The following is a 25,050-nucleotide window of genomic DNA, read 5'->3' as shown; positions in this document are numbered from 1 at the left end:
TCATTTTTCCCCTCCCTCCCCGCTCCCCCCTCCCGCATGAGCCCTTGATAGTTTATAAATGGGTATTTTGTCATATCTTGCCCTGTCCGACGTAACCACTTTCTTAGCGATTAGCCTCTTGTTAGAATTTTGCTTTCCAGTGCAGCTTCGTCACTATGGGGATGAGATAATGATATTCAGATGACTAGGATTTCTTCCTCAGTCCGGTTCTTGTCCCCCATCACCACAGATGACACTGATTATGCATGTGTCTCTAGATAGAAACATACCTGCTAGTCGAAGGAACAGATTTGAAGCAGGATTTCTTCACCTGGGACCCAAGGAGGGCTCTGAAACTTTACGGACGTATGGAAATATGTGTCCCTATTGATGATGCTGTACTCTTCTGAGGAGAGGGTCTATGTATGACTTTGACCTGAGTCTTAAGGGATTCAAGGTGCGCTGCCAGTGACTTGTTTAGTCTATTTCATTGTCTGGGACGCTGTACCACTCTTGGATGACTTTACAAATCGGTGAACTATTTTAAAATGGTCCCACAACGATCAACATCCCAAAGTAGTAGCAAACATTAGTGCCCCCTCAAGAGGACTCTTGGTTAGAGTTCACCCTTCTCGTGTCAAGTATCTAGCCTTTATGTGGACCAGCTGATACGGAGAAGGTATCCATGCTATGGACTAGTACTTGAACAGAAGGAAAAAGGATGCAGCAGTAAGGACACTATCCCCGGGGGAAGCCTTCTCTGAAAATCTGCTTCTAGCTAGACTTCCAGGTTGTTCATGGACCCAGTAAACAGATCTATTCCTTCTTGATAATTTTCACTATTCCACAATCACCTCATGTCACAAAATGAAATCATTAAATAAAGAAAAAGATACATATAGCATGAATATCCTTTTAAAGACACTCAGAAAGTATCCTATTGTGTCCCTTCTCAGGGATAGAAGGTAAGTCAGTAAGTATGGGGACTACGATTCCAGTTTATAAGTGAGTGAGTTTATTCCAAACAAAATGTGTTTAAACATGTCCTGGCAGTCAGGGGACGACTGGAGGTAGGGACTCGTAGTCATACGCTTGTCTTAGTCTCACATATCCAAAAAAAAAAAGGATTTTTTTTTGTCCCATGGATAAAATGATTTTGAAGTCAGAGCTAATAGCCAATTTTTAACAAAACGCAAATGGAGATCTTCCAAAATCATTGAAGCTTTGCAAAAGTTTACAGGACGGCTGCTCCACTTAGAAGAATAGCTTTTAGGTAGATAAAACCTTTCAGGGAAGGTTGGAAAACTCAAAGACAAATTCAGTGTGGAGAGGTCAGCTCAGGAGGTGATGGCATCTACTTGGGGGATCGCAAAAGGGTAATCTTGATAGATTTTCTCGAAGGACACCCAAAGATCGTGGGGGCCTATTAGAAAGAAATGTGAAGCACGCTAAACGCTGTATCAATTAGACAAAAGTAAGAAAGTTGCACTGAACAACTCATCTGCCTGTTCCTCAAGAGTAGCAAGGGTGGTCCTATGATCATTTGGGGGGGGGGTTGTATAGGGGGGGTCCCTTACCACAACAACCTTTAGCACCTGTCTTGCCCCTTCAGACTACTTTTTTTTCCCCCAAACTCAAAACCAACATTTTAACAGCTGTTTGAATTCCTCAAGGTTGCCAAAACTTGAGAACAATGGTTTAGATTAAAGAGTGCCGAATTCTTCGGGGGAAGGGTTAGAGAGACCGAAACACTGCTTTTAGACATGAGTAGACATAGATAAAGGATATGCCGAGAAAAAATAGCATCACAATTTGAAACGTTTGCTAAATAAACATTTCTCTGATTTTGGAGCACCGCTTTGTGTCGTTAATCTTTCACGGAAATGCATCTGTCTATCTTCAATGACTGTCCGAGAAACTAAGAACTTTTTTCCTCATGTCAAGCAGTGAAAATCATTTTAATTCTGAGATGTAAGCTCAAACCAAAACCCAGTTGCTGTCCAGTCAATTTTGACTTATGGGGACCCCATGTTTCAGACTAGAACCGACCTTTATAGAGTTTGCAATGGCTGTGTTCTTTGGGGCATTTTTCCAGATCTGTATCAATCATACCATAAGGTTTTAATATTTTCCCACTTTGTCATCAAACTTTTCTGGAAATGACATACTTTCCAAGTGAGTAGTAGGTATACCTTCTTTCCATTAATTTATCCCCAAGTTTAATCTACATGAAAGGTTGTCAAATCAGTAACCTGTAGTATAATTATAATATGAAGCTTTGTCTCTCCTAGCAACAAACTGCCTGAACAACCTGTGGCCAATATAATTTTCCAAACTCCTTGATAGATGTTTCTCATGTATTTCTAGTGAATATCCCATCAAGAACCCTCGCTAAGTTCAAACTGCCTTTTATCAGTTGGTTCATATTATTTCCCTGTAAGTCCTCCATATTATTCTGTTTATATCTTTAAAAGAAAGGCTAAATTTTGTTCCCTTGAAAATGTTCGTAACTCTCCAACTTTCATTTCTGTTTTCCTAATGTATATTCAATTTTCATGTGTAACATATAAGCTACTAAAAAATTATTTCCTCTATTAAACTTGAACTTTTAGGCAACATGTCCACCACATGGTAAAGAGATATAATGAATCACTAGATTGATTTTGATTCTTAAAAAAAATGAAAATAAAACTGATCTTGTAAGAGTTAGACGTTAAAGAAGATAGCGATGGCCGTATTTAGGCTTTTCATGGTTGATGCCTGTGGACATCAACAAGTTTCTACTCTGAAGACATCAAAACGTAGCAATTTTTCACACTGTATTCTTTCCAGCAAGACAAACGTTAAATACATTGGGACATGGTAGCCAAAGAGGAAAAGCTCCTTGTTATTTCTCAGTAAGTCTTCATTCTCATATTTCTTAGGAATTTTTCTGTGGCTTTTAATGAATCCATTTTTTTTAATGGACAACATGTTCCTTTCACAATTACTACACCAAAGGTGTATAGCCAACACAGAATACGATTGCATAGCACCAGCATAGACTTGCTTCCCAGTTGATGGCTTGAGAATCCGTTTATTTCTTTATAACTCATCCCCATCATCAGAGCTAAAACTGCTTCTTCTACTGCTCTCTTTGGAAACGGCCGGGGACGCGGCAGATAGCAGAGGATCTGTACCAAATGGAGAGAACGTGTCATCCAGTAACATGACATTCCATCTTTGCTCCTCTTTCAACGCGGCGCTGAATGATAAGTCCGTGAAGTGGGATAATGGATCCGAGAAGGCCAGCGCTTGATCACAGCGCTGAGTGGTGGGTCTCGGAGATGGAGTCAGTTGTTGGCAATAGTCTACTGAATTCTGCTCAGGACGGGACTGTTGTTTGGTGACGTGAGCACCAACGTCCAGGGGGTCAAAAGAAGCCAGGGTGGGCAAACCGTGTGCATGTGCCTGTATTTCAAGTTCCTGCAAGGTCAAACAAATACAAGAATAAGTAACTCAGGATTGGGGAAGTGAAGGAACACTAAAGAATAAATCATAATAGAATCAAGTTATGGATGAAGACTACTAGAGATTCTAAATAATTTTGCAAATAATGGACACGGGTGTGTTGGTAATACCTGAAAAATAATGCTGAGAAAAATCCTAAGCTTTTAAAGAAATTCTCCTCTTATTGTTCTTTGAGGGAATTGTACAATACATAATGGTCCCATAGTGCCTCAGCACACAATAAAGCCATTAGAAGACAGTGGGAAAATCTCCCACTTATTCTTTCTGATTAATTTCTCATTACAATTCAGTACTATTTCATGGAAAGATAGTAAGTGCCTTACCTGGCAATAATTATGCTCGCATTAAAAGAAAACCTTAAGAGTTATGAAAACCCATATTTTGATATTTTGAGTCACATGAACAGATGAGGAGTGACTTAATATAAACTGGCACAAAAAGCCTTGAGGCAATAAAATCCATAGCAATGTTACTAAAGAAATAAAAAGGGAGAGGAGAATTTAGTGTCCAATATTATCTGCAGAAACAAATGTTCTACTTCACATTATTTTTTTGGCTGGATGTATATTTGAGATGAGCTCTATTTTCTTCATCTTATAATTAGTTGTCATTCATTTTCTTTCTTTTGAAAAAAGCCACCTTGATCCTGGAGTGCTAGCCAGAACCGAATGGAAACAATCCAATTTCGGAACTAGTCCAAGGCAATCAAAATGGTCCATCCGGAGGGGAAACAAGGGTGAATCCGGCAAAAACCAGTGAGGACAGTGAATAAACGAATGACAGGTGAGTCATAGGTAAGCTACACGGTACATGGCAACATGATTATAGAAACCTGAATCCGGAGAAGAAGCTGCCTGTTCGCCTGCTCTAATTTCTTCTGTCTGTGTTCTAATTCTCGGGCTCTTTGTTGTTCCTTTTGCAGCCACTTGATGTACTCCACTGATGCTTTCAGAATGGTGCCTTTGTTCCAGCGCATATCACTGCAGAACGGGAGATAACCTTTTCACAATTGTGCGTGTCAGCAGAACTCATAAGAACTTACCAAATCTTTTACATTAATATGAAATAATGATTTACATGACTATTATTCACTCTTAGATATTATTGCTTCTGAATAGAAATTTTAATAGAATAGTTAAGAAGCCCTTATATAGTAAAATTAATCCCAGAATGAAAATAAGTGTCAAAAGAAAGTAATAAAGTGACTTTTTGTGGGAGAGCTAAATGCAATATCATGATTCTACCATTACAGTTTTTATATTTTTAGTGAAAATTGCTTTTATTATTAACTCCCAGATTAAAATCTATGTGCAGTATTTCCACATTAATGAACTAAGAAATGTACATTACTGAGGACTTAAACCTAAATTTTTAAAGATCATTTCAAATGTACCAATCTTTTAACCTACTTTCTAATACAGTTGCTTTTATGCTTCTAAGGGGGAAAAAAAATAAGGTCCCTCTTGAAGGGTGATCCTGAGTGATCGTGAAACAAATCACTGGTTAGTAGCATGACTCCCTACAAGAAAGCAAAACTTTCTAAAACCATTTGAGACAAATAAATAAATAAATGTTTTTTTTAAAAGTTAGGTCATTTTGAAAAAATTAATTCCCAAAAGATAAATACAATTAAACATTGCTGGACAAGCTTTTGGACTATAGACTAGAAAATATTTTATTAAAAATTGTTTTTGCTTTGGAGAAATGATAGATCTGTGATTACAGAATATGCTACTGATTTTAATCTTTAAAACTAAAATAGATTACATTAATCTGTAATATGTAATGGTGAATGAGGAAAAACTCATTGTCAAAATATTAATCAGAGCAGTGGGAACGCCGTGATGAACTTTCAGTGTGAGCTCATGGAATATTTTTAAATACTGAATAAAGAAAACATGTTGGAAAATGTTTTAAAACACATCATACTGTATATGTTTTTAGTTTGAACACATTGAGGTGACATATATTGAACTTGATATGCTTACTAAGGGATCAAAGGAGGAAAATTCAGCTTATGAAAGATCTGATTTTTAAATGCCTCAGAAGTTTAGGTTAGGTGAAAGGACCATTCATGGGGGCAAATTAAGGAAAGACATCTTTTTCTACTGCCAGATGAAAATATTCGAAAGGCCTGGACAACCTGATTTCTACTGAAATACACAAGAAAGTGTCAGTGTCTAGGTCAGTTTGGAAAATGCCTTGTCAATTCTCTAGGTTCATACACACAGTTTTAAAAATGACTCAGGAATGATTGGTGGCACTGATATTTTGTTTTCTGCAAAACAACTTTCTTGGGAAAACTTCAAACATTTTGAAAGTTAAAAGCTTTTGTTCATCTGAGGTCAAAGCAGGTTATATAAATATATGCATTGTGATATGAGACACCAGGCAAAACATGGCAAAATGTACAATCATTTTACATCTATGGGGCGTACATCCCAGTTAAAAAAAGATAAAGAAAAGGAAACTAAAGGGGGGTGGCGAGGGAAGGATAAGAAATACAACACGATGGGAGGCCGAGCCACTTGCTTTGTTGCTTGAGCAACATTTTATGTCTCCTGATTCAGGATCCAATGTCTTGTTAGCGCTCTCTCACTATCTCAACTGCCTTTCTTACGCAAACGCAGTTCTCACTGCACAGGGGTGAAAAAGAAAGAAATGTAAACTATCTTGTACATTCAAAAATGAGAGAAAGCAAGAGTAATTTGATAGCATCAGCAGAATGACCCATATTCTACTGATAGCTTTTATTTCTATTAATATGATATTGTTATATTTTATAGAATATGTTTATATTTTTATAAATATGGTTCTCCAAAATCCAAGAGGACTGAAGTGGAAACCTACCACACTTCTGGGGAGCTCTTCATTTTTCTCGGACGGCTTGTTAGTTTTCCCTGGTTTGGTGTCAGTGTTGAAAAGATTGTCATTTCCTTCAGAAGCCCACAAAGGTAGCTCTGCATTCTACTCTGTCCTATAGGGTCACTATCAGTCAGAATCCACTTGACGGCAATGTGTTTGGTTTTGGTTTGGGGTAGCCTGCTCTGTCTTGTACTTTTCTCACCCACGCTAGTCAACCGCAGCTATTCTCTCTGCTGGTTCCCTTCCGAAGTCACCAATTTGCTTTTAAAAGAGACAGAAACCGAGGAAGCTTTTTGAAACATGAAAAATGACAACTTCACATAATTCAAAATATCTTTGGATGCGAGCTTTGATATCCTAAAAACAACTCCAAAGTTTCTTCTAATCATGAGCTGGGAAGTCTGCAGATGTCAGCCCCTCCATTAAAAACAAATCCATGGCAGAAACACCCGCCATCAAGTGGATTCTGACTCACCACAAGCCGTGGGGCAGAGTCGAACTTTTCCCCAGGGAGTCTGAGGCTGTAAATCTTTCGGGGAGCAGAAGTTTCACCTTTCACCCGCAGAGCAACTAGTGGGTTCCAATTGCACTTAGGAGCCCAACTGCTAACACAAGGTCAGCAGTTAGAAACCAGGAGCCTCTCTGAGGAAGAAAGGTGAGACTTCCCAGGGCGCAGTTCTGCCCTGCCCTACAGGGTCTCCCTGAGTAGGAATCAACTCGGTGGCAGTGAGTGTGTTTATTGCCCTAGAGCTTGCAGTATTAAGGGGTTAGAAGAGTTGACTAGCGCTGTTTCTACAAGCCTGGATTCCCTTCCTTAGAAATGAATTCCACTGTAAGAGACTATGTTTTATACCGTGCTGCAGTACACTCTTAATAGATATAACTGCAGCAGCACCTCCGAAAGGTGTTATGCCACGGTCTTCCCTCCTTGTAATACTCTGGTTTTATCAATGCTAGTCTTCCTTCATCACTTAAAAACGCCCTGTTTGAATTCGCAAAACCACCACCAGGCAAAGAGATATCGCCTACCATCCATTAACAATACGATCGACAGAAATTTTTTTAAAAACACTGTGCGACACGATTCCATAAACTAAACATTAAAAAAGAATGGTTCAGAATCATTTGAACAGTCCTAGCTGCCTTCTCCCCATGAGCTGGAATCTGCTCCACAAAGTAATCTGAACTGTGTTCACTCCAAACTTCAATCTGCCTTGAGATTTTGGGTGTGTGCATTTGGCCTTTTTTTCCCCTAAATTATGAATTTTGATCATCTTCAACTTTGTGTAAACATGTTAATGACATTTCCCAATTAACTTCTCCATCATAAAAATGAAAGCTTCTTTAGCTTTTACTCATTTTCTAAAGCACTTAAATTATTTACAGAGTAGGTGGCTACTTCTGAGACCCATGGGTCTAGATCCCCACTTCTTAATACCGTTCACGTTAAGATTCTGGATTCAGCCCAAACCCATGGACCTCTGAGTCTGGATCCAGGGAATCTCATTGTGAGACCCTTTGGACGAACACAGGAGTAACTCCTGAGGCCACAGCAAGCCAATGGTTAAAGATAATGTTGTTAGACCCTCGGCAGTGAGGTATGTGTGATGCCACACCAGAGTTGTATCTTCTCTACTTGTGTTATTTGGACACACGCCTAATAAACATAAGGATTCCTGGTGCTGCTATTGTTATACGTTAAACAACAGCTAACTGCAAGGTCAGTTCAAAACCACCAGCTGATCATCCATCGGGAGGAAAAGAGGGTTTTCGACTCCCACAGAGTCCCCCTCTCAGAAACTCAGGGGCAGTCCTTTTCTGTCGTATACAGTCACTATGAGTCGGCACCAACGCCATGCAAATGAGTGTGGTTTTTGCATTTTTGACACATAGACACAGTCAATATCTAAGCTAACTCCCAAACCAAGCTGACTGCAGGGTAGAACTGAGCCTGTGAGTTTCTGAGACTGTAACTCTTTACCTGAGTAGAAAGCCCCACTTTTCTTCAGCAAGAGTTGCTGTTGGTTTCAAACTTCTGACCTTGGGGATCACTGGCCGTTTTTTATCACTGCACCAGAGCTACAATAAATGTGAGTTGACTAAATAGGAAATTGTGGGTTTTTAAAAATTATTATAATCCTATTTTCCTAGATCTATAAAGGGGACAAGGCCATGCAGAATGTTTCTGTGATGTTTTTTCAATTGAGTCCCTTTCAAATATGATTCTGAAATAAATTTATTTTTCAAATTCTAGATGAAGGGCTGATAAACTACAACTCACAAGCCAAGTAGGACCTGCTATCTATCCGCCTTTGTCAGTGCGGTTTTATTAGAACAGAGTTAATAATCATGACAGAGACTATATGGCCCTCATTGCTTACAATACGTATTACATGTCTCTCCAAGAAAAGTTTGTCGTCTTTTGGCCTAAATAATGAATTACAACTTGAAAGGAGTCTTTAGATAATATAGCTTTCTATAAAAATTTAAGAAAAATCTCACACAAGCTTTATCATTTGCAAATCATTTTCACATATATTTTATCCTATTTTTTTTAAACATCTCACATCGAAATGACAGATAACCTAACCATTTCAGCTAACAAAGATATCTGTGTTCAAGACTTTAAAATACTCGAGGATTTTTAGACAGATCCTCCACCGTGATCAAGCTCTTCAGACTACCTGCTCAGTGCACTTCCTGCCATATCACTTCCGTTGCCTTCACCATCACAGACAAGCCCAGGTTTACAAAGTCTGACTTAGGGACAGCTCCTACTTAGCCCTGGAACAGTAGGTCATTTACCCTCATTTTGCAACGACTGAACCAACTGCTGCTTGCAACAAGGTTTTCATCACAAGCACCTTTACTTGCTTCATGTGAAGCTTTTATATCACTGGAAAGATTTGACCCTTTCCTTGCACTAACACACACAAACATACCACAGACACATGTAAACACGCACACAGATGCACATGCATTGTTTTCTAGCTATTTTGGACTCAAAGCAACCCTGTAGGACAGAGTGAAAGTGCCCCATAGGATGACTAAGGCTGTGAATCTTAACACAAGCAGACTGGTGCCTCTTTGTCTGTGGACCTACTGGTGGCTTTGAACTACTGATGTTTTGGTTAACAGTTGAGCACTTTAACCACTTCACCTCTCAGGCCTCTTCCTGCAATAAAATAAGATCCATGTGTGCCCGTTCCCACTTACATACATATGCTTAAAGAGACATGTAGGAACAGCCCTCTTAAGTAGCCCATTTAGGATGGCCTGTACCTTCATGAAGATAAATACTACCTTCTCTTCTCATGATTCTTGAATTTCCCTAGTGAATTAGCATATTTGGATTTAAGGGGAAAAACCTCTTCAGACCTTGCAAATACCACTTTGTGAAATACAGGGTCTAAATAACTGCCACTATTTGGAGATGCCAGTTGTCAGTTTGAATAATTTTTTTTCAAATAATTATTAATGATACAGATCATGTTTTATGTTTTCCAAAAAACAGTCAATAGATCTGAGGATACTTTACTGAATCAAATATTCCTGAGACTTCCACTCTATAACAAATGGTTTAACTGAGCATATGTCTGACGACATCAAAACCTAGTTGCAAATTGATGGACAATAATTGATTATTTAGATGACATCAATCAGCATGTTTTCACTATTCGTGTTTTTCACTTTCATGTATCCTCAATTTTGGATTCTCTGAAAATAATCCATTTGAATTTTCACGAACATAAATCATACATCAGAAGAATTGCTGTAATCAAAAAAATCATTAGCTCTGTCAGTATCATAGACATAACATAAACTTCAGAAACTTTGTAAAAACTTTCCATTATCTTTCTAGTCTATTATCCATAAACTTTTTGAAGCACCCCCCTCCCCCCCGCCCCCCGGCACAACCGCCAGCTAGTATTCAGCATTCTCACTAAATCTGCCAAGATTATTTTCACAAAAAGACCCTCTGAAATAAGGAAGGGTTAACCTATTTCCTGCAGCTCAAAGGACAACCCTCACTAACAGCCTTGATGCCTGGAATGGTTTTTTTACGAGACTAGCAGTCGTCATCTTTGTCACACCGCTTAGTTTCCTAGTCATTGATTTCTCCCCTCCTCTCTTCCCTCCCACCCGTTTTGGGGAGTATCGAAATCATAACATTATTATAGAAATGATTATTGAACTCACGGATCATTAGACCTTGGAATAAGAGTGCCAAGCTCCTTGATTCGGTAATTAATATTATACCTTCTTCTTCTTTCAACTATTAAAAAAGAAATATTATTGATTACTCTCATTAAATGCACAGTTCACCTTTGGTCAGCTGTAAACTTTCTTAATAATATTTAAAACACAATGGGCCAAAAAAATCCATTTAGCTAAAAGACAGTACTCCTCAACAGCAAAATAATGCCAATGCTTTTATTGTAGAAAGAAAAAAAATAACAGTATTAGAATGAAATGATTCACAATATCTTTCAAAAATATTATTTTATCACTCTTTAAAATGTTAAAATATTTACTCTTGTTGGGATATGTGTGTGTTAATCTGCTTTGTTCCTCATTTCACATATATGTGGGAATTATAAGAAGCTACTGAACAAATGGGATTTAAAGATAAAGTAATTTTTCCAGGAACTATTTGAAGACCACCGATAGGTCTTGACGAGCCTCATACAACTCCATTGTAATCTCTAGAGGTTATGTGCTTGGCTTTCCGCTTCTCAAAATCTCCTCGCCAGGCCTGCCAGAATGTTTAGCACGTATAGGTTGACGGACTCCACTACACCATGACTGCCTTGAGGACAAGGGTCATGCTATTACCTGACTTATATTTGTATTTCCAACCCAAGATTTGAACCCATGGCTGTTGGGCCAATTCTGACTCATAGTGACCCCATATGTTGCAAGGTAGAATTACACTCTCTTAGCTTTTCCAGGTTATATGACCTTTTGATTGGGAATAAATTGCCGAATATTTATTCTAAAGCATTTCTGAGTGGGCATGAACTGCCAACATTTTTATTAGGAGTTGAGCACTTAGCCATTTACACCACACAGGTGTACCTGTATATGCAACTCTATGCATGTTGTTGCTCGTATTGGTTTGGTTTTTCTTAGGTGCCATCAGGTTGTTCCGACTCACAGGGACCCCATGCATAATGGAGTGAGACACTGCCCAGACCTGCTCCATTCTCACAATGAATCCTGTGTCTGCATCGCTATGTTGCAGACACTGTGGCAATTCATCTCGCTGAGCGTCTTCCACTTTTTTGGCTGCCCCTTCTCTTTACCAAGCACGATGTGCTTCCCAGGGACTGGTCTTCCCTGACAACATGTCCAAAGTCTGTGAGACCAAGTCTTGCTGTCCTTGCCTCTAAAGAGCACTCTGGCCTCACTTCTTCCAAGAGAGATCAGTCCATCCTTGCAGCAGTGCATGGTGCAGCAGTGCATGGTGCTTTCAATATTCTTCTCTAGCCCCACAATTCAAATGCACCCATTCTTCAGTCTCCTATATGCAATAGCCAACTTTCACATGCACATGAGACAATTGAAAATACCACGGCTTGGGAAGGCGTACTTTATTCCTCCAGATAATATCCTCGTTCTTCAATATTCTAAAGAGGTCTTATGTATCAGATTTACCTAATGCAACTCATCTTTTGATCTCCTGACTGCTGTTTCCTTGAACATTGATTATAGGTCCAAATAACAAAATCTTGGATAATGTCAATTTTTTCCTCCATTTACCATGATGTTGATTATTGGTCTTGTTGTGAAGATTTTGGTCTTCTTTACATTGAGTTGTAATCCGTACTGAAGGCTACAATCCTTGATCTTCATCAGCAAGTGCTTCAAATTCTCCCCTCTTTCAACACGCAAGGTTGTATCATCTGAAAATCACAGGTTGTTAATAAATCTTCCTCCAATCCTGATGCCACATTCTTCTTCATGTAATGCAACTTCTCTGCTGATTTGCTCTGCACACACATTGATCAAGTGTAGTGAGAGGATACAGCCTTGACGCACAGCTTTCCTGATTTTAAGCTCTGCCGTATTCCTGTGTTTTGTTTGCACAACTGCTTCTTGATCCGTGTAGAAGTCCCGCAATAGCACAATGAAGGGTTCTGCAATTCCCATTCTTCTCAAGGCTATCCAGAGATCGTTATGATCCATTCAAATGCCCTGGCATAGTCAATGAAACACCAATAAATCTCTTTCTGTTATTTTCTGCTTTCAGTCAAGATCTATCTGACAGCAAGATAGCATTGCTGTGACACATCCTCTTCTGATCCCAGCCTCAAACTCTGGCAGCTCCCTGTCAATGTATCGCCTCAAACGTTGTTGGATGATCTTCAAAAAAAATTTTCTGGCGTGTGATATCAGTGATAGTGCTCTATAGTTGGAGCATTCTGTTGTTTCACATTCCTTTGGAATTAGTGCACATATGGATCTATTCCAGTCAGTTGGCTAAATAGCTGTCTTCCAAATTTCGTGGTATAGATGAGTAAGTGCTTCCAGTGCTTCAACAACTTTGTGACATATTTCAGTTGGTATCCGTCAATTCCTGGACTCTTCTTTTTGGCTACTGCATCCAGTGCGGCGTGGGCTTCTTCCTTCAGCAATGCTCACGAATGTGCTACTTCCTGAAATGCAGGACTGTTGACGCCTTCTATTGGTACAGTGACTCTGTGTTCTTTCTGTCTCTTTCCATCTTTTGTTTATGCTACCTGCATCCTTCAGTATTTTGCCCACAGAACCTTCCAAATTTGCAACTTGAGCCTGAATTTTTTTCTTGAGTTCTTCTAGCTTACGATCCACTGAACGTGTCTTCACTTTTTATTTTCTAACTCGAGATCTTTACACATTTCGTTATGATATTTTCTTTGTTTTATCAGGCTGCCCTTTCATATTTTTGATTCAGTTCTTTGATGTCATCATATCTTCCATTTGCTTCAGCTACTCTGTGATTAAGAGCAAGTTTCAATCTCTTCTGTCATCCATTTTGGTCTTTTCTTTCTTTCCTGTCTTTTAAATTACCTTGGGCTTTCTTTATGAATGATGTTCTTGATGTCTTCCTACCGCTCATTAGGCCTTCTATCATTAATGTTCAATGCAGCAAATCTATTTTTAGGATGTTCATGTGGGATAAACTCAAGATCATATTTTGGCTCTCCTCAACTTGTTTCAAATTTCTTCATCTTTAATCTGAACTTACAAATGAGAAATTGATGGTTTGCTCCACGGTCAGCCCCTGGCCTGGTTTTAGCTGCTAATATTGAACTTTTCCATCATTTTTTTTACCACAGGTATAGTCAATTTGATTTACATGTGTTACATCTGGGGAAGTCCATATGCACAGTTACCTTTTTTGTTGTTGAAAAAAAGGTATTTGCTATGAACATGTTGTTGATCTTGCAAAATTCTATCAAGTAATCACCAAATTCATTTCTTTCACCAACTCCATATTTTCCAACTGCTATTCGTTCCTTTTTGTTTCCAACTTTTGCATTCCAATGACCAATAATTATCTATGCAACTTGATTGTCAATTTGATCTATTTCCAATTGAGGTCATTGGTAGAATTCTTCACCAGTGTTTGTGGTTGGTGCATACATTTTAAAAATTGTATTGATTGTATTTCCTTGAAGATGGGTAGATACAATCCTGTCACAGACAGTGTTGCACTTCAAGATTAATTTAACAATGTTCTTTCTGACAGTGAATGCAATGATCATTTCACTTGATTTTATTATTACCAGCATAGTAAACAATGTGATTTTCTGACTTAAAATACCCAGTGCCAGACCATTTCAGCTCTCAAATGCCTAAGATATTGATCTTTATGTGTTCCATTTCATTTTGGATGACTTCTAATCTTTTTAGATTCATACTTTGCACATTCCAAGTTCCAATCATTAGCAGATTTTAAAGTTGTATTGGTCCTTCTTCCACATATCATATCATAATCAATAGTTCAATCATATCATGAATAGTTGTGCCATCATTATAACAATCAATTTTAGAACAATTTATTCTTCTTTGTGCTTATTGTTATTATTGTATTTTTAAAATTATGGCAAAAATATATACAAAACATTATCCAATTCAACAACTCCTATATGTATAATTCAGGGACATTGATTATATCTCATTCATTAGAATATTTTCATTATTTTTTACTTTCATTATTTTATTCACAATTTTAAAGCTTTTTCTCCTCCCCTTAAATCATGGCCCAGCAGATAATAAAGATCCAGAAGATTCTACTCTCACAACCTTTACTGGATTCATGTCACCCTGGTTGACTCCACTCTGCGAAATCAGCTCCTCTTCTGCCACATTTCCAGGACCCTCCGACCTGAGGTCCCCATCTTTTGGCGCCACTCTGACAAAGCTCCGCTTCCATTCATTAGGTCTTCAGTATCTGACAATGTTCTGAAGGTAAGGTTTTCAATGTCAGCTTCCTCCGAAGTGAGCTGGCACTGTTTTCTTCATTATTTGTTCGTAGTCTGGAAGCTCTGCGGAAATGTGCTTGCCCCCATGCAACTTGAAATACCCGTGGCATAACTTAGGGCATCATGCAACATACAAGCCACCAAACTATGACTACCCGACAGACAAATGTCCTCTGAGTATCAATGTACTTTACTCATTCACAAGTTTCAATGTTTCCAGAGCAGTGGTTTTCAAATTTGATCTATGACAAACATCCGAGGCTTGTAAAAATTTAGATTGGTGTGCCAATACGCAGCATTTCTGGCTTTAGAAACTGACGTGGTAGTTCAGCCCGCTAGCTCAGCTCCACAGGAGAAAGCCTGGCAGACGGCTGCTGCCAAGACTGTGGCCGTGGACTCCCTGGAGCCGGGCTACTCTGGCCTGCAGGTGTCCTGTGATTCAGCAAGGATGCAAAGGAAATGAGTACAGATGGTAGGCCAGAATTTGCATTTCTAAAAAGCACCTAATTCATAACGCTAACGCTGTTTGTCTGGGGTTCTAGCTTTGAAAATTACGGATACAGATTCTTGTGCAGAAACTGTTCTTGATGTTTGCCTTCCCGTGCGCTGTTTCTGAAGGTTGTGTGCGGGTAGAGAATGCTCCATTCATGTCCGATATATAAATATGCAGCGTTTCCTCTATTGATTCTTATCCAAGCCCAGTCTTCTCTTCTGCATTTCCAATATCTAGAGTCCCAGCCCGTAGTGTTATGTAATCTACTTTCAATAAATGACATGCTGCACACTTCCAGGGAAATGAGTGGAAACAACACAAAAACAAACCCCAAGGCAAGAAAGAAGAAAACTGCATGTCCAACTTTCGTAAAATATTTAAATTATAGACAGTGGAGAACCGGTGTCTGCTACTGGAAACAAGGAAAGTCATAAAAGATCAAAGCAATGCTCCAGGCTACCCTATGATGCAAAAGAGCACGAAGATCTCTGACCTTCAGGAATAAACACAATATCATGGATCTTCATAAGGAACAGCACCTCCTCCCCTTTGCCAATCCTGTTTTGTCTGGTGATGTGATTAAGAAAATAACTAAATTCTACCACATAACAGAACTGAAAAGGAAAAAATCAGGGGTGGGAACATAGCTCATAGAAATACAGGTATTTGAATATTTTAGGATGTGAATTTATTAATGTGTTAGGGTTGACTAGAAAAACAAATTCATAGACACTCATGTGTGTATAAGAAAGAGCTTTATCTGATGGTGCCCGGCTATCAAAAGATATAGCACCTGGGGTCTTAAAGACTTGAAGATAAACAAGTGGCCATCTAGCTGAGAAGCAACAAAGCACACATGGAAGAAGCACGCCAGCCTGTATGTTCATGAGGTGTTGATCAGATCAGGTATCAGGCATCAAAGACCCAGAACTAAAAAACGTATCAATGGGAATGATTAGGGTTGCGGAGTGGAGACCCAAAGCTTATCTGTAGACAATTGGACATCCCCCTACAGAAGGGTCATAAGGAAGAGATGAGCCAATGAGGGTGCAGTATAGCAATGACTAAACATTCAACTTTCCTTTAGTTCGTTAATGCTCCCTCCCCACCCCCACTATCATGACCCCAATTCTACCTTGCATATCCAGCTAGAACAGCTCATATACACTGGTACAAATAAGAGCTGGAAACACAGTAAATCCAGGACAGATAGACCCACCAGGCCCAATAATGAGAGAATGAGAGTAGTGATACCAGGCAGGTAGGGGAAGGTGTGGGGAGAAAGGGGGAACCAATCACAATGATCTACATATAACCCCCTCCCTGGGGAATGGACAACAAAAAAGTGGGTGAAGAGAGGCATTGGTCAGTATAAGACATGAAAAATAATAATAATTTAAAAATTATCAAGGGTTCATGAGGGAGGAAGGGTAGGGAAGAGGGGGGAAAAAATGAGGAGTTGATACCAAGGACCCAAGTAGAAGGAAAATGATTTGAAAATGATGATGGCAACATATGTAAATGTACTTGACACAATGGATGTATGTATAGATTGTGATAAGAGTTGTACAAGCCCCCAATAAAAAAACTAGTTCTTACAAGACTGTGAAGAAGCTATAGACAAAATACAAACAAATAGGAAACACTGCTTTATGTATGTTGCTAGAATAGAGACTATGAACCTGGACGTGGTCAAGTATGTGGCTAAAAAGAGTGAGCTTTATATGCTGTGTTAAGACATTGTCAGCCTGTGGACTAGAACTACAAAGTAAGAATGCATGTTATATCAAAACAGGTTTAACTCTAACTGAAAATCATTTTAAAATATAATTATATCAAAAATAAAATCAATTTTAGAAGAATAAAAGAGAGCTTTATATAAAAAGTAATTGTGTATAAAGAAAACATCCCAGCCCAGTCCAGATCAAGTCCATAAGTCTGACAGTAGCCCATATGTTCGATACCAGTCTACAAATTCTTCTTCAGACACACACAGCTATGCAATAATACCAATTGCAGGAAGATCACAGGCCAGTGGGTGGAAAGCCTTGTGGATCCAGTGGCGGTGGAAGCATCTCCACACTGGCATTGGTCTCCACGTGGCTCATCCAGCTCCAGGGCCCTGACTCCATCAGTGTAGCTCCATGTCTTGTCAGCAGGAAGAGGAAGCAGAGAGAGTGTTTGTCCCGCCTCCAGAGAGGAAGACAGGAGTTTCCAGAATCATCAGGAGAAGGTAAGGCCCACTCAGAGACCTCATTGGCTATAACCTGACAGGCTAGACTCCCCCCCTTGCAAGTTGACATGAGATTATGTAACTGCCACAATTAATAATTATTATATTCACTATATAATATGAAGAGTTATGATTCACAAGAGAATAATTCACAATTTCATCTCAAAATAAAATAGAGGGCTGATCTAGTCCAATGATATTCCTTAAAAATCTATTATTTGAATTAACCTCAGTGGCGCCTCCTCAACTCTTTTAAGACTGTAGTCTACAAAGGTTTTGAGGTTGCTTTTTAATGGTTAATTATAATAAGAACTTTGGTACCTCATCTGTTGCCCAGGAGGTTACTGTTATTAGGTACCATCAAGTTAATTTTTTACTCATAGCAACTCTATGTGCCAGGAAGACATGCCTAGGGTGTCCTAGGCTGTAGTCTTTACAGAACATATCAGTAGATCTTTCTCTTGTAGAGTCTCTGAGTGAGTTTGACTTGCCAACCTTTTAGCAAACAGCCAAGCTCCTAACCACTGTGCCATTGGGGTCCTTAACTCAGATGAGATCAGATCAAGTACTCATCATTTGGAAAGACATTATATGCTTTAAAATTACTAATTCATCTTGAATCCCATGTGGTAATGAATCAGTGGTTCCATTGTTCACAAAGTATGTGATGTATGGATTCAGTCCCTCCCTTAAATCCAGGCAAGTGGGGTCTCTATGCTAGACCTCATGTTTAAGAGGGTCCATTTTTGGTTTGACTGATCCCAGCCATGGTATCCCAGCCAATTGCATCATATGCCTGTGAGTGTTGAACCTTGAAGAAGGTAGACTGAAGAAGAACTCATGCATTTGAGTTGGACCTGTCGAAGAATCTTGAAAGTATCATCAACTGCTAGAAGAAGATCTAAGATCGTCTTGGTAGAAGTACAGACAGAATGCTTTTTAGAAACTTGGAGGATGGAACCTCATCTCATATACTTTGCTGTTAGGAGGGACCAGTCCCAGGAGAAGGGCATCATGTTTGATGAACTAGAGAGTCAGGGAAAAAAAGATGAAGATACTCAGTTCGATGGGTTGAAACAGTGGCTGCAGCAGTGGCCTCAAATGTAGCAATGGTGAGGACAGCTCAGCACCGGGCAGAGTTTCTTTCTGTTGTATCTGGGATCCCGATGAGTAGCGTCAGCTCGATAGCACCCAATGACAGCACCACTCCTGGTCATTATTGTCATGTTCCTCCTCACCATGAAAGGCCTCATGGGACAAGGGAACCTCCTGCCACAATTCGTCCTTGCACCAGGAATTTCCTGTCCCAACTCCCTGAACTCAGTTGCAGGTGCTGTGAGGGCCACATTTGAAGACCCATCCTCTAGAGGGTGGGCCATGACACCTTTTCTTTTTTCCATAGCTACCTATGAGCCCCCTTTCCCCAATCCCACAGTCAGCGAACTGATTCCTTTGCAATGTAGCAGAAGCTTTGCAGACAGGTGCAGGTTCCACAGGTTGGTGTACCATCAATTTAAACGCCTGGCCTGTAAGGGGATGGTGGTTTCTTGCGAGGCTTTCATAGTTTTGTTTATTTGGACCTTAATCAAATTGTACTTTGATTCACGGAACAAAAAGACTTTCAAAAGTCACCGGACGTGGTTCCTCTATTGCAGCGTGATGAAGCAGTCTAAAGCTCAGCCTTTCCCTTACACAGCTTCCCGTGCCTGCAGTCCTCTATCCCAGGTGACCGGTGATTAGAGTCCCATTGACCCCCCTGAAGCCACTGGAGCAAACCACCTTACCCATATGCCCTGTGAGGTAGAACTCAGCCGTCCAGTATAAGCAAAGCTTCTCCCCTACCATCTCATTACGATGGGAGCAGCAGAAAGATGATGGGTATCGCTATTTAGATGGTGTGTACTTTCTCAGGTCACATTTATATCTTTCAACATGTGTGTCAGACAGGTATAAGAAAGTTCCAGTGTAACCAAGTGATCTCAGAACCCTCACAGACACCTCATTGAGGAGAGGATGAACCAGAAGAGAAATCAAGATAGTTCACTGTATGAAATAGACAGCCCTTCTGGAAGTTTGCATTGTTGAAATCTTCCTAAAGTAGCCTAACTTAAGGCTATGTACAATTAGTTGGGGGACATGCAACCTCAGACCACTTATGGATTGACAAAAAGACGCCCTGGGTGTTTGACCTCCACGTATTCTCCATGACATGCGTGAGTTGGGTTTGAACTATCTACATAGACATGTAGCTGTCAATACTCACTGAGATTGTGGTTGTCCTTCTTTTGTCTCTCCTTGGCCAGTGCTCGAGTGTCGGTGTCTGATCAAAAGGAAAATAATTGAAATAGTCCTTAGTTCTACCTGAAATCCCCCAACCACCCTTCAGCATATCATCTAGAAATACTTCATTAAAAGACAGTTACTTACACTAAAACACTTTAATATGTTCTTCCTGCAGATAGTTTAAAATTTGGAAAATAATACTCTGCAGTTACAGACAATGATAAAATAAAGCCTTCAGACGTTTGAGTCAGTTAAACCTAGATTTGTGTCCTGGCTTGCTACTCAAGAGTCTTGGAACCTATAACCTAATTTCTCTGTGCCTCAGATGATTCATCTATAAAGGAGATTGGCAGAATTGTTGTAATAATTAAAATAAATTCCCAACAAAAATCCAGATTCACTCTTGTCAAGTCAATGTTGACTTATGACAATCGTATAGGACCAGAAGAACTGCCTGTTTGGGTCTCTGAGACCCATCCTTTACAGGAGTAGAAAGCCCTGTCTTTCTCCCTGAGGGTGCCTGAGGTTTCCAACTGCTGACCTTAAGGATCACGGCCCAACCCATAACCACTGCAGCACCCGAACACCCTTTAAAGAAATACAAGACATATTAAATATTACACAGCCATGTTTTTTTCAGATGTTTCAGATTCAAACAGAAGTGATAATACCTCAAGTAGCTTAATTTTCTACATTTCAAACGTCAACTGTCATTTTCTACATCATAAGAGTTCTCACATATTCTTTAGGCATTCCTGTATACACTTGTCTAGTCAGTTGTGCTTCGCTCTATGCGCTGTGTGATTGTTAATGCTCATACAACTCCACACTCACTGCCACAAGTTGATTCCGACTCATAGTGACCCTAAATTTAGACCCTAATTTAGAGCCCTCTAAACGTGCCACAATGATTCTCCATTTACGGTATTCACACCATGGATAGATCCTTCCCATAACAAATGGGGCTGACCTACGAAATATCCCTTAGGCTCCTGTGGAAGTAACTAGGGTGACTTCCAAGGCTACGTTACTCAATATCTTCCTGTTGCCTCTTTGCTGTCTCTTGGATCAACAGTTGCCAAGACTGTGAGGGAACCATCCTCCGGTCCCAGTCAAGCTATCAGATGTTTGCATCTCTGGCCAGCATCCTTACTCGAGCTTCCTGAGAAACCTTAATTCCTAACTGAACTATGCCCTTCCTGGGTTTCTGACCCATAGAGATTGTAAGAGTAAAGAAAATGGTTTGTTTGTTTGTTTAAACTGCTGAATATTTGAGTTATTGGTTACATAGCAGATCTTAGAATTACTATAATTTTTAAAAAGGTAACCCAGGAATACATCTATTTTCCATGTGTTTATTTAAAATAGGATTTCTTGCCTGAGCATTTTTAGTCTGAATAATGTAAATAATGGACATTTTGAATTACTGACCAGCCTACAAGAATGGATATCATGTGTTTACTAAAATTTTAAAATTATTAATTGTACAAATAAGTTATTTTGAAATAAAAACTTGCAATGGAAATGTCCATTGATTTTATCTTATGATAGAAATTGCACTAGATTTTATGGCAGAAAATTCTTACTTTGATCCAATTTGGTCACTAATGAGCTGTGTGATGTTTTAGTTTCTTTGTCCCTTTATTTTCTAATCTATACCATGTCCCCATAGTGCTTTCCATTTTTAGTAAATTTTAGATAAACTATTGAAAAATACTGCTTTTGAGGGTGTTATATACACATCTGCTATGAAATCCATAAATCAAGCTAAGGAGAAACAAATGTAATTGTTTATCTTATCAAATTTTATGCCCCAAAAAAGACTTATTTTGCTTGATTTCAACTACAATTTTATAACCATGTTAATAAATCGCATCTATTCCAAAGCAAAATGAGCCTATGGCCAGTGAAGGATTCAGTCAAGTAGTGATAGAGCCTACGTGTACATATACTCAATTCCTAAAATAAGTACATTTAATTAAACTGTAAGTCATATTAATATTGTCTGGTTGTTAAAGAGAAAGCTGATTGGTTTTCTCACTAATATATCCTATTTTAACTATTTTGATAATGTATCAAGATATCCGAGATTGATGATTCAGGGTAACTTATCTCAAAAGGCCAGACTAGCAGCACTACCTGTAATTTCTCTCTTCATTGGGAGACTGCTTGGACAGGAAGCACTTGTAAGTCCCATATTATCTGCTGCGATCCCTTGCTCACTGCTATACACATCCAAAATACTTCCGGATAACTGGAGCAGGAAAAGGAAGAAAAGAATCAATTGACTTTCTATACCCATTGACAGATCTAGTTATTTTATTTTATATTTCCATTTAAAGGTTTTTACTTTATTAATGATAAATTGCGATGTGGTATTTAACTATTAAAAAGGAAACGGGTATGCATTGGTTATTTTTTAAGGATATCATGGAATGCTTGGGGATTGGGTATTTTGGATAAGGCTATTTATTTGTATTTACACAAAAAGGTCACTCATGATGGAAAATTCTGATTGATATTTGAAAAGTTGTGAACGCTTGATCCTAAATATGACCTGGTGATTCAATAAGTGCTGTTAAAATATAATTTTGGAAACAATCAGTATACACATAAGCAAAGCTGGAAAGCTCAGCACATACCACAAGGTAAATATAATAATGGAACATTTCAGAAATCTTTGTAATACCATCACCGATACTAGAAACTCACAGTTACAAGATGGTTTAAACAGTTAAGTGGAACCTTCTTTTCTTCCTGGAAGGCATACTTTTTTCTCACTGAACACTCACGTTTCTAGAATATTATAAGCATATCAGTGGGTAACCAAAAATGTTTTAAAACCACTGCTGCATCTAGTGGATATGGGTACAGCCAATTATGAGAACAATGTAATTCTTAAAGTGCTCCTTGGGAACAATGACATGTAAAGTTGAAGTGCTTTAAACACAATTCAAAATTCCATCAGTCATTATTCAAATTATGCCTATTGATTTTTATCATCCGGGGAAAGTATATTCATAATTCAAGGTAACATTCATTCTTATAGAAGAGCTAGATTTAAGACATAGGATTTAGAGACTTAAAAGCATTTCCATTCTAAGTTGCTATATTCCATTTCTAGACAAATATACCAAGAACTGAATAAGTGTCTACTTCTTTCTCTCTTGACAAAGAGGAACAGTATATGTGATTAAACAAAACCATCACCATATTGTTACAGAGAATCTAACTCAACATTCCCACCTCCTGCAAAACTTCAATTCAAACTGAGGAACATTTTTATAACACTTATAAGATCAAACTAAAAGTAAATGTGAAGAAAGAACAAATTAGTTCCTGATATAATAAGATGCAAAACTCTATGTGGTATTATATAATTCTGAAGGAAAATAAAACTTAAAGCACAGTGGAAACCAGTGTATCAGTCTATGTGCATATGCTGCATTGTGATGTGTTTCCACATATTGATTCTCTTTATTATTGGCTCTCTTCGGGCTCCTGAGCTCTAGGATCTGAATGTACTAGTGTAAACCCATTTCTGCTTTGTGGATCTTAGAAGGGAATTACTTAAGTCAGGCATGCATTCCTTCTTAATTTCCTTCTCAGCATGTAGGAACAAAGTTCATCTAACCTGGAGAGATAATATGTGTTAGTCACAAAAAAGTACAACTAGGAAGAGGAAGAAAAAAAAAACCCTGACAGTTCCTTAAGATGTGAGTCATTTAGTCTTATTTTTCAGAATAAAACTTTCCAAGATCATTTTTGAAAAGCCTGTTGGTTATATGCGGAGGCATCACCAACCTGAATTGTACTTTCCACTGTGCCTTTGAGAAACATAATGGGCGCCCTGAACACAAAGACGGGAGTGAGGGGGAAGACACGAGGGAGAGGGCGCATCTCCTCTGAAGAGCGTGAATTCAGATGGATTTCAATGCAGACGGGCGAATTGCACAAATGTCAGAGAAGAAAGGGAGCCACGCCGCACAGAGCCTGCAACAATAAAGTGATAGCGTCCTAACTATACAGCCTTCACCGGGTCCATGTCACCTGGTCATACTGGAACCGCCGAGGCACTATGCTTCAGAACTGGGGCTGACATTCAGATAATTAATCTAGTCCTGCTGGACTCTCGCTATGTTACATTTTCCTCTGACCTTGCTTATTGGTTAATATATGCCCTAAGCCTCAATGATTAATATCCTACTTGATTTTATGTTGCAGCTACTACTCGATTTCATGTAAATGGCTAATCATTTTTTTAATATGATTAGGCAATTGGTTTCAGTTTCAGAGTATGTAAGACCCTTCGTACAGTCTAAGGTGCCTTTTTTCTTCTCGCAATTAAGGGATCATACAGTAAAATGTTAGTGAATATTTAAAAACCACATACCCATCCAAAGGGCTAACAAAGCAGAAGCATATCTACTGTGTTTTTACTTAGATAGCTAAGAACTAAGCCTTAACTGTCTTTCGTAGATTAGGAGGCAACTCTGATAGACAAGTTATGAAGAAATTTATTACGATGCTTAAAAAAAGTACCCTAGCAGATTATATCTTCAATGAAACAAAATCCTCACTATTACAATATGGAAATCTATTATTATTAGCGACAAACTCTGAGACGTTCTTTATCCACTGCCGCAGAGTTGATTCCAGCTCATAGGAGCCCTATCTTGGTCTTCTGAGGCTGCACATCTTCACCAGCACAGAAAGCCTCGTCTTTCTCCAGCGGAGCAGCTGGTGGGCTGGAACACTGGTGGTCCAATGTTTCCCAACAGCACCACCAGGACTTTCAAACTTGAAGGATACATTAAATGTGTGTGTGTGTCTGTGTGTGTGTGTGTGACAGAGGTTCTTTCCAGTAGAAAGATAAAGTAAATTCTTAACCTAAGAAGTTGAAGTTGCTGTGAAATGAGGAGTAAATGACGATGCTTCCCTGTGGGCTGAGACATTTCCCCACGTGGTTTCTTCAAACTTCGGCTCCTGAGGCCCTTAGCACTGACTGTGGTCTGACCTTCCCACAGAAGACACATTTCCTGTGACAGGAGCCCGTGCATCCTGAGGAAAATGAGTTCTTAAGTGAAAATAACAAAAGCAAAGAAATGGAAGTCGTGATCTAGATTCTTAAATTTTCTCAATAAGCTTCTCGAGGGAAGAAGGAAAGATACTTTAAGATGGGAAGCAAGGAGGACCCATAAACCGAGCTGAGCAGA

At 39.0% G+C, this 25,050-nt stretch overlaps 1 protein-coding gene across 1 annotated transcript; it reads right to left on the bottom strand.

Moving 5' to 3' along the window:
• Positions 1-37: 37 nt before the first annotated feature.
• Positions 38-24,837, bottom strand: TFEC (transcription factor EC). The gene is made up of 6 exons (XM_045288852.1): positions 24,725-24,837; positions 21,974-22,088; positions 19,815-19,871; positions 10,555-10,630; positions 4,322-4,469; positions 38-3,444 (listed from the first exon to the last, which is right to left on the bottom strand). The coding sequence occupies exons 2-6, from the start codon at positions 22,029-22,031 to the stop codon at positions 3,064-3,066; spliced, it is 720 nt and encodes a 239-aa protein (XP_045144787.1). The 5' UTR covers positions 22,032-22,088; positions 24,725-24,837; the 3' UTR covers positions 38-3,063.
• Positions 24,838-25,050: the final 213 nt, after the last annotated feature.

Source organism: Echinops telfairi, unplaced genomic scaffold (genome assembly GCF_000313985.2).
Source record: "Echinops telfairi isolate 266 unplaced genomic scaffold, ASM31398v2 ScPeMD7_23;HRSCAF=83, whole genome shotgun sequence".
In the NCBI taxonomy this organism is placed as follows: domain Eukaryota; kingdom Metazoa; phylum Chordata; class Mammalia; order Afrosoricida; family Tenrecidae; genus Echinops; species Echinops telfairi.
This window is presented reverse-complemented; position numbering and strand designations above follow the sequence as displayed.

What these genes read in the sequence shown, in the direction of transcription:
- TFEC (XM_045288852.1), bottom strand. Translation starts at nt 22,031, where the DNA reads ATGGGACTTACAAGTGCTTCCTGTCCAAGCAGTCTCCCAATGAAGAGA. An exon ending in ATTCCAAGGTCTAATGATCC is followed by an intron (nt 4,470 to 10,554) that starts GTGAGTTCAATA and finishes CCCGTTCTGCAG; the next exon opens with TGATATGCGCTGGAACAAAG. An exon ending in AGCTTCTTCTCCGGATTCAG is followed by an intron (nt 3,445 to 4,321) that starts GTTTCTATAATC and finishes TTGACCTTGCAG; the next exon opens with GAACTTGAAATACAGGCACA.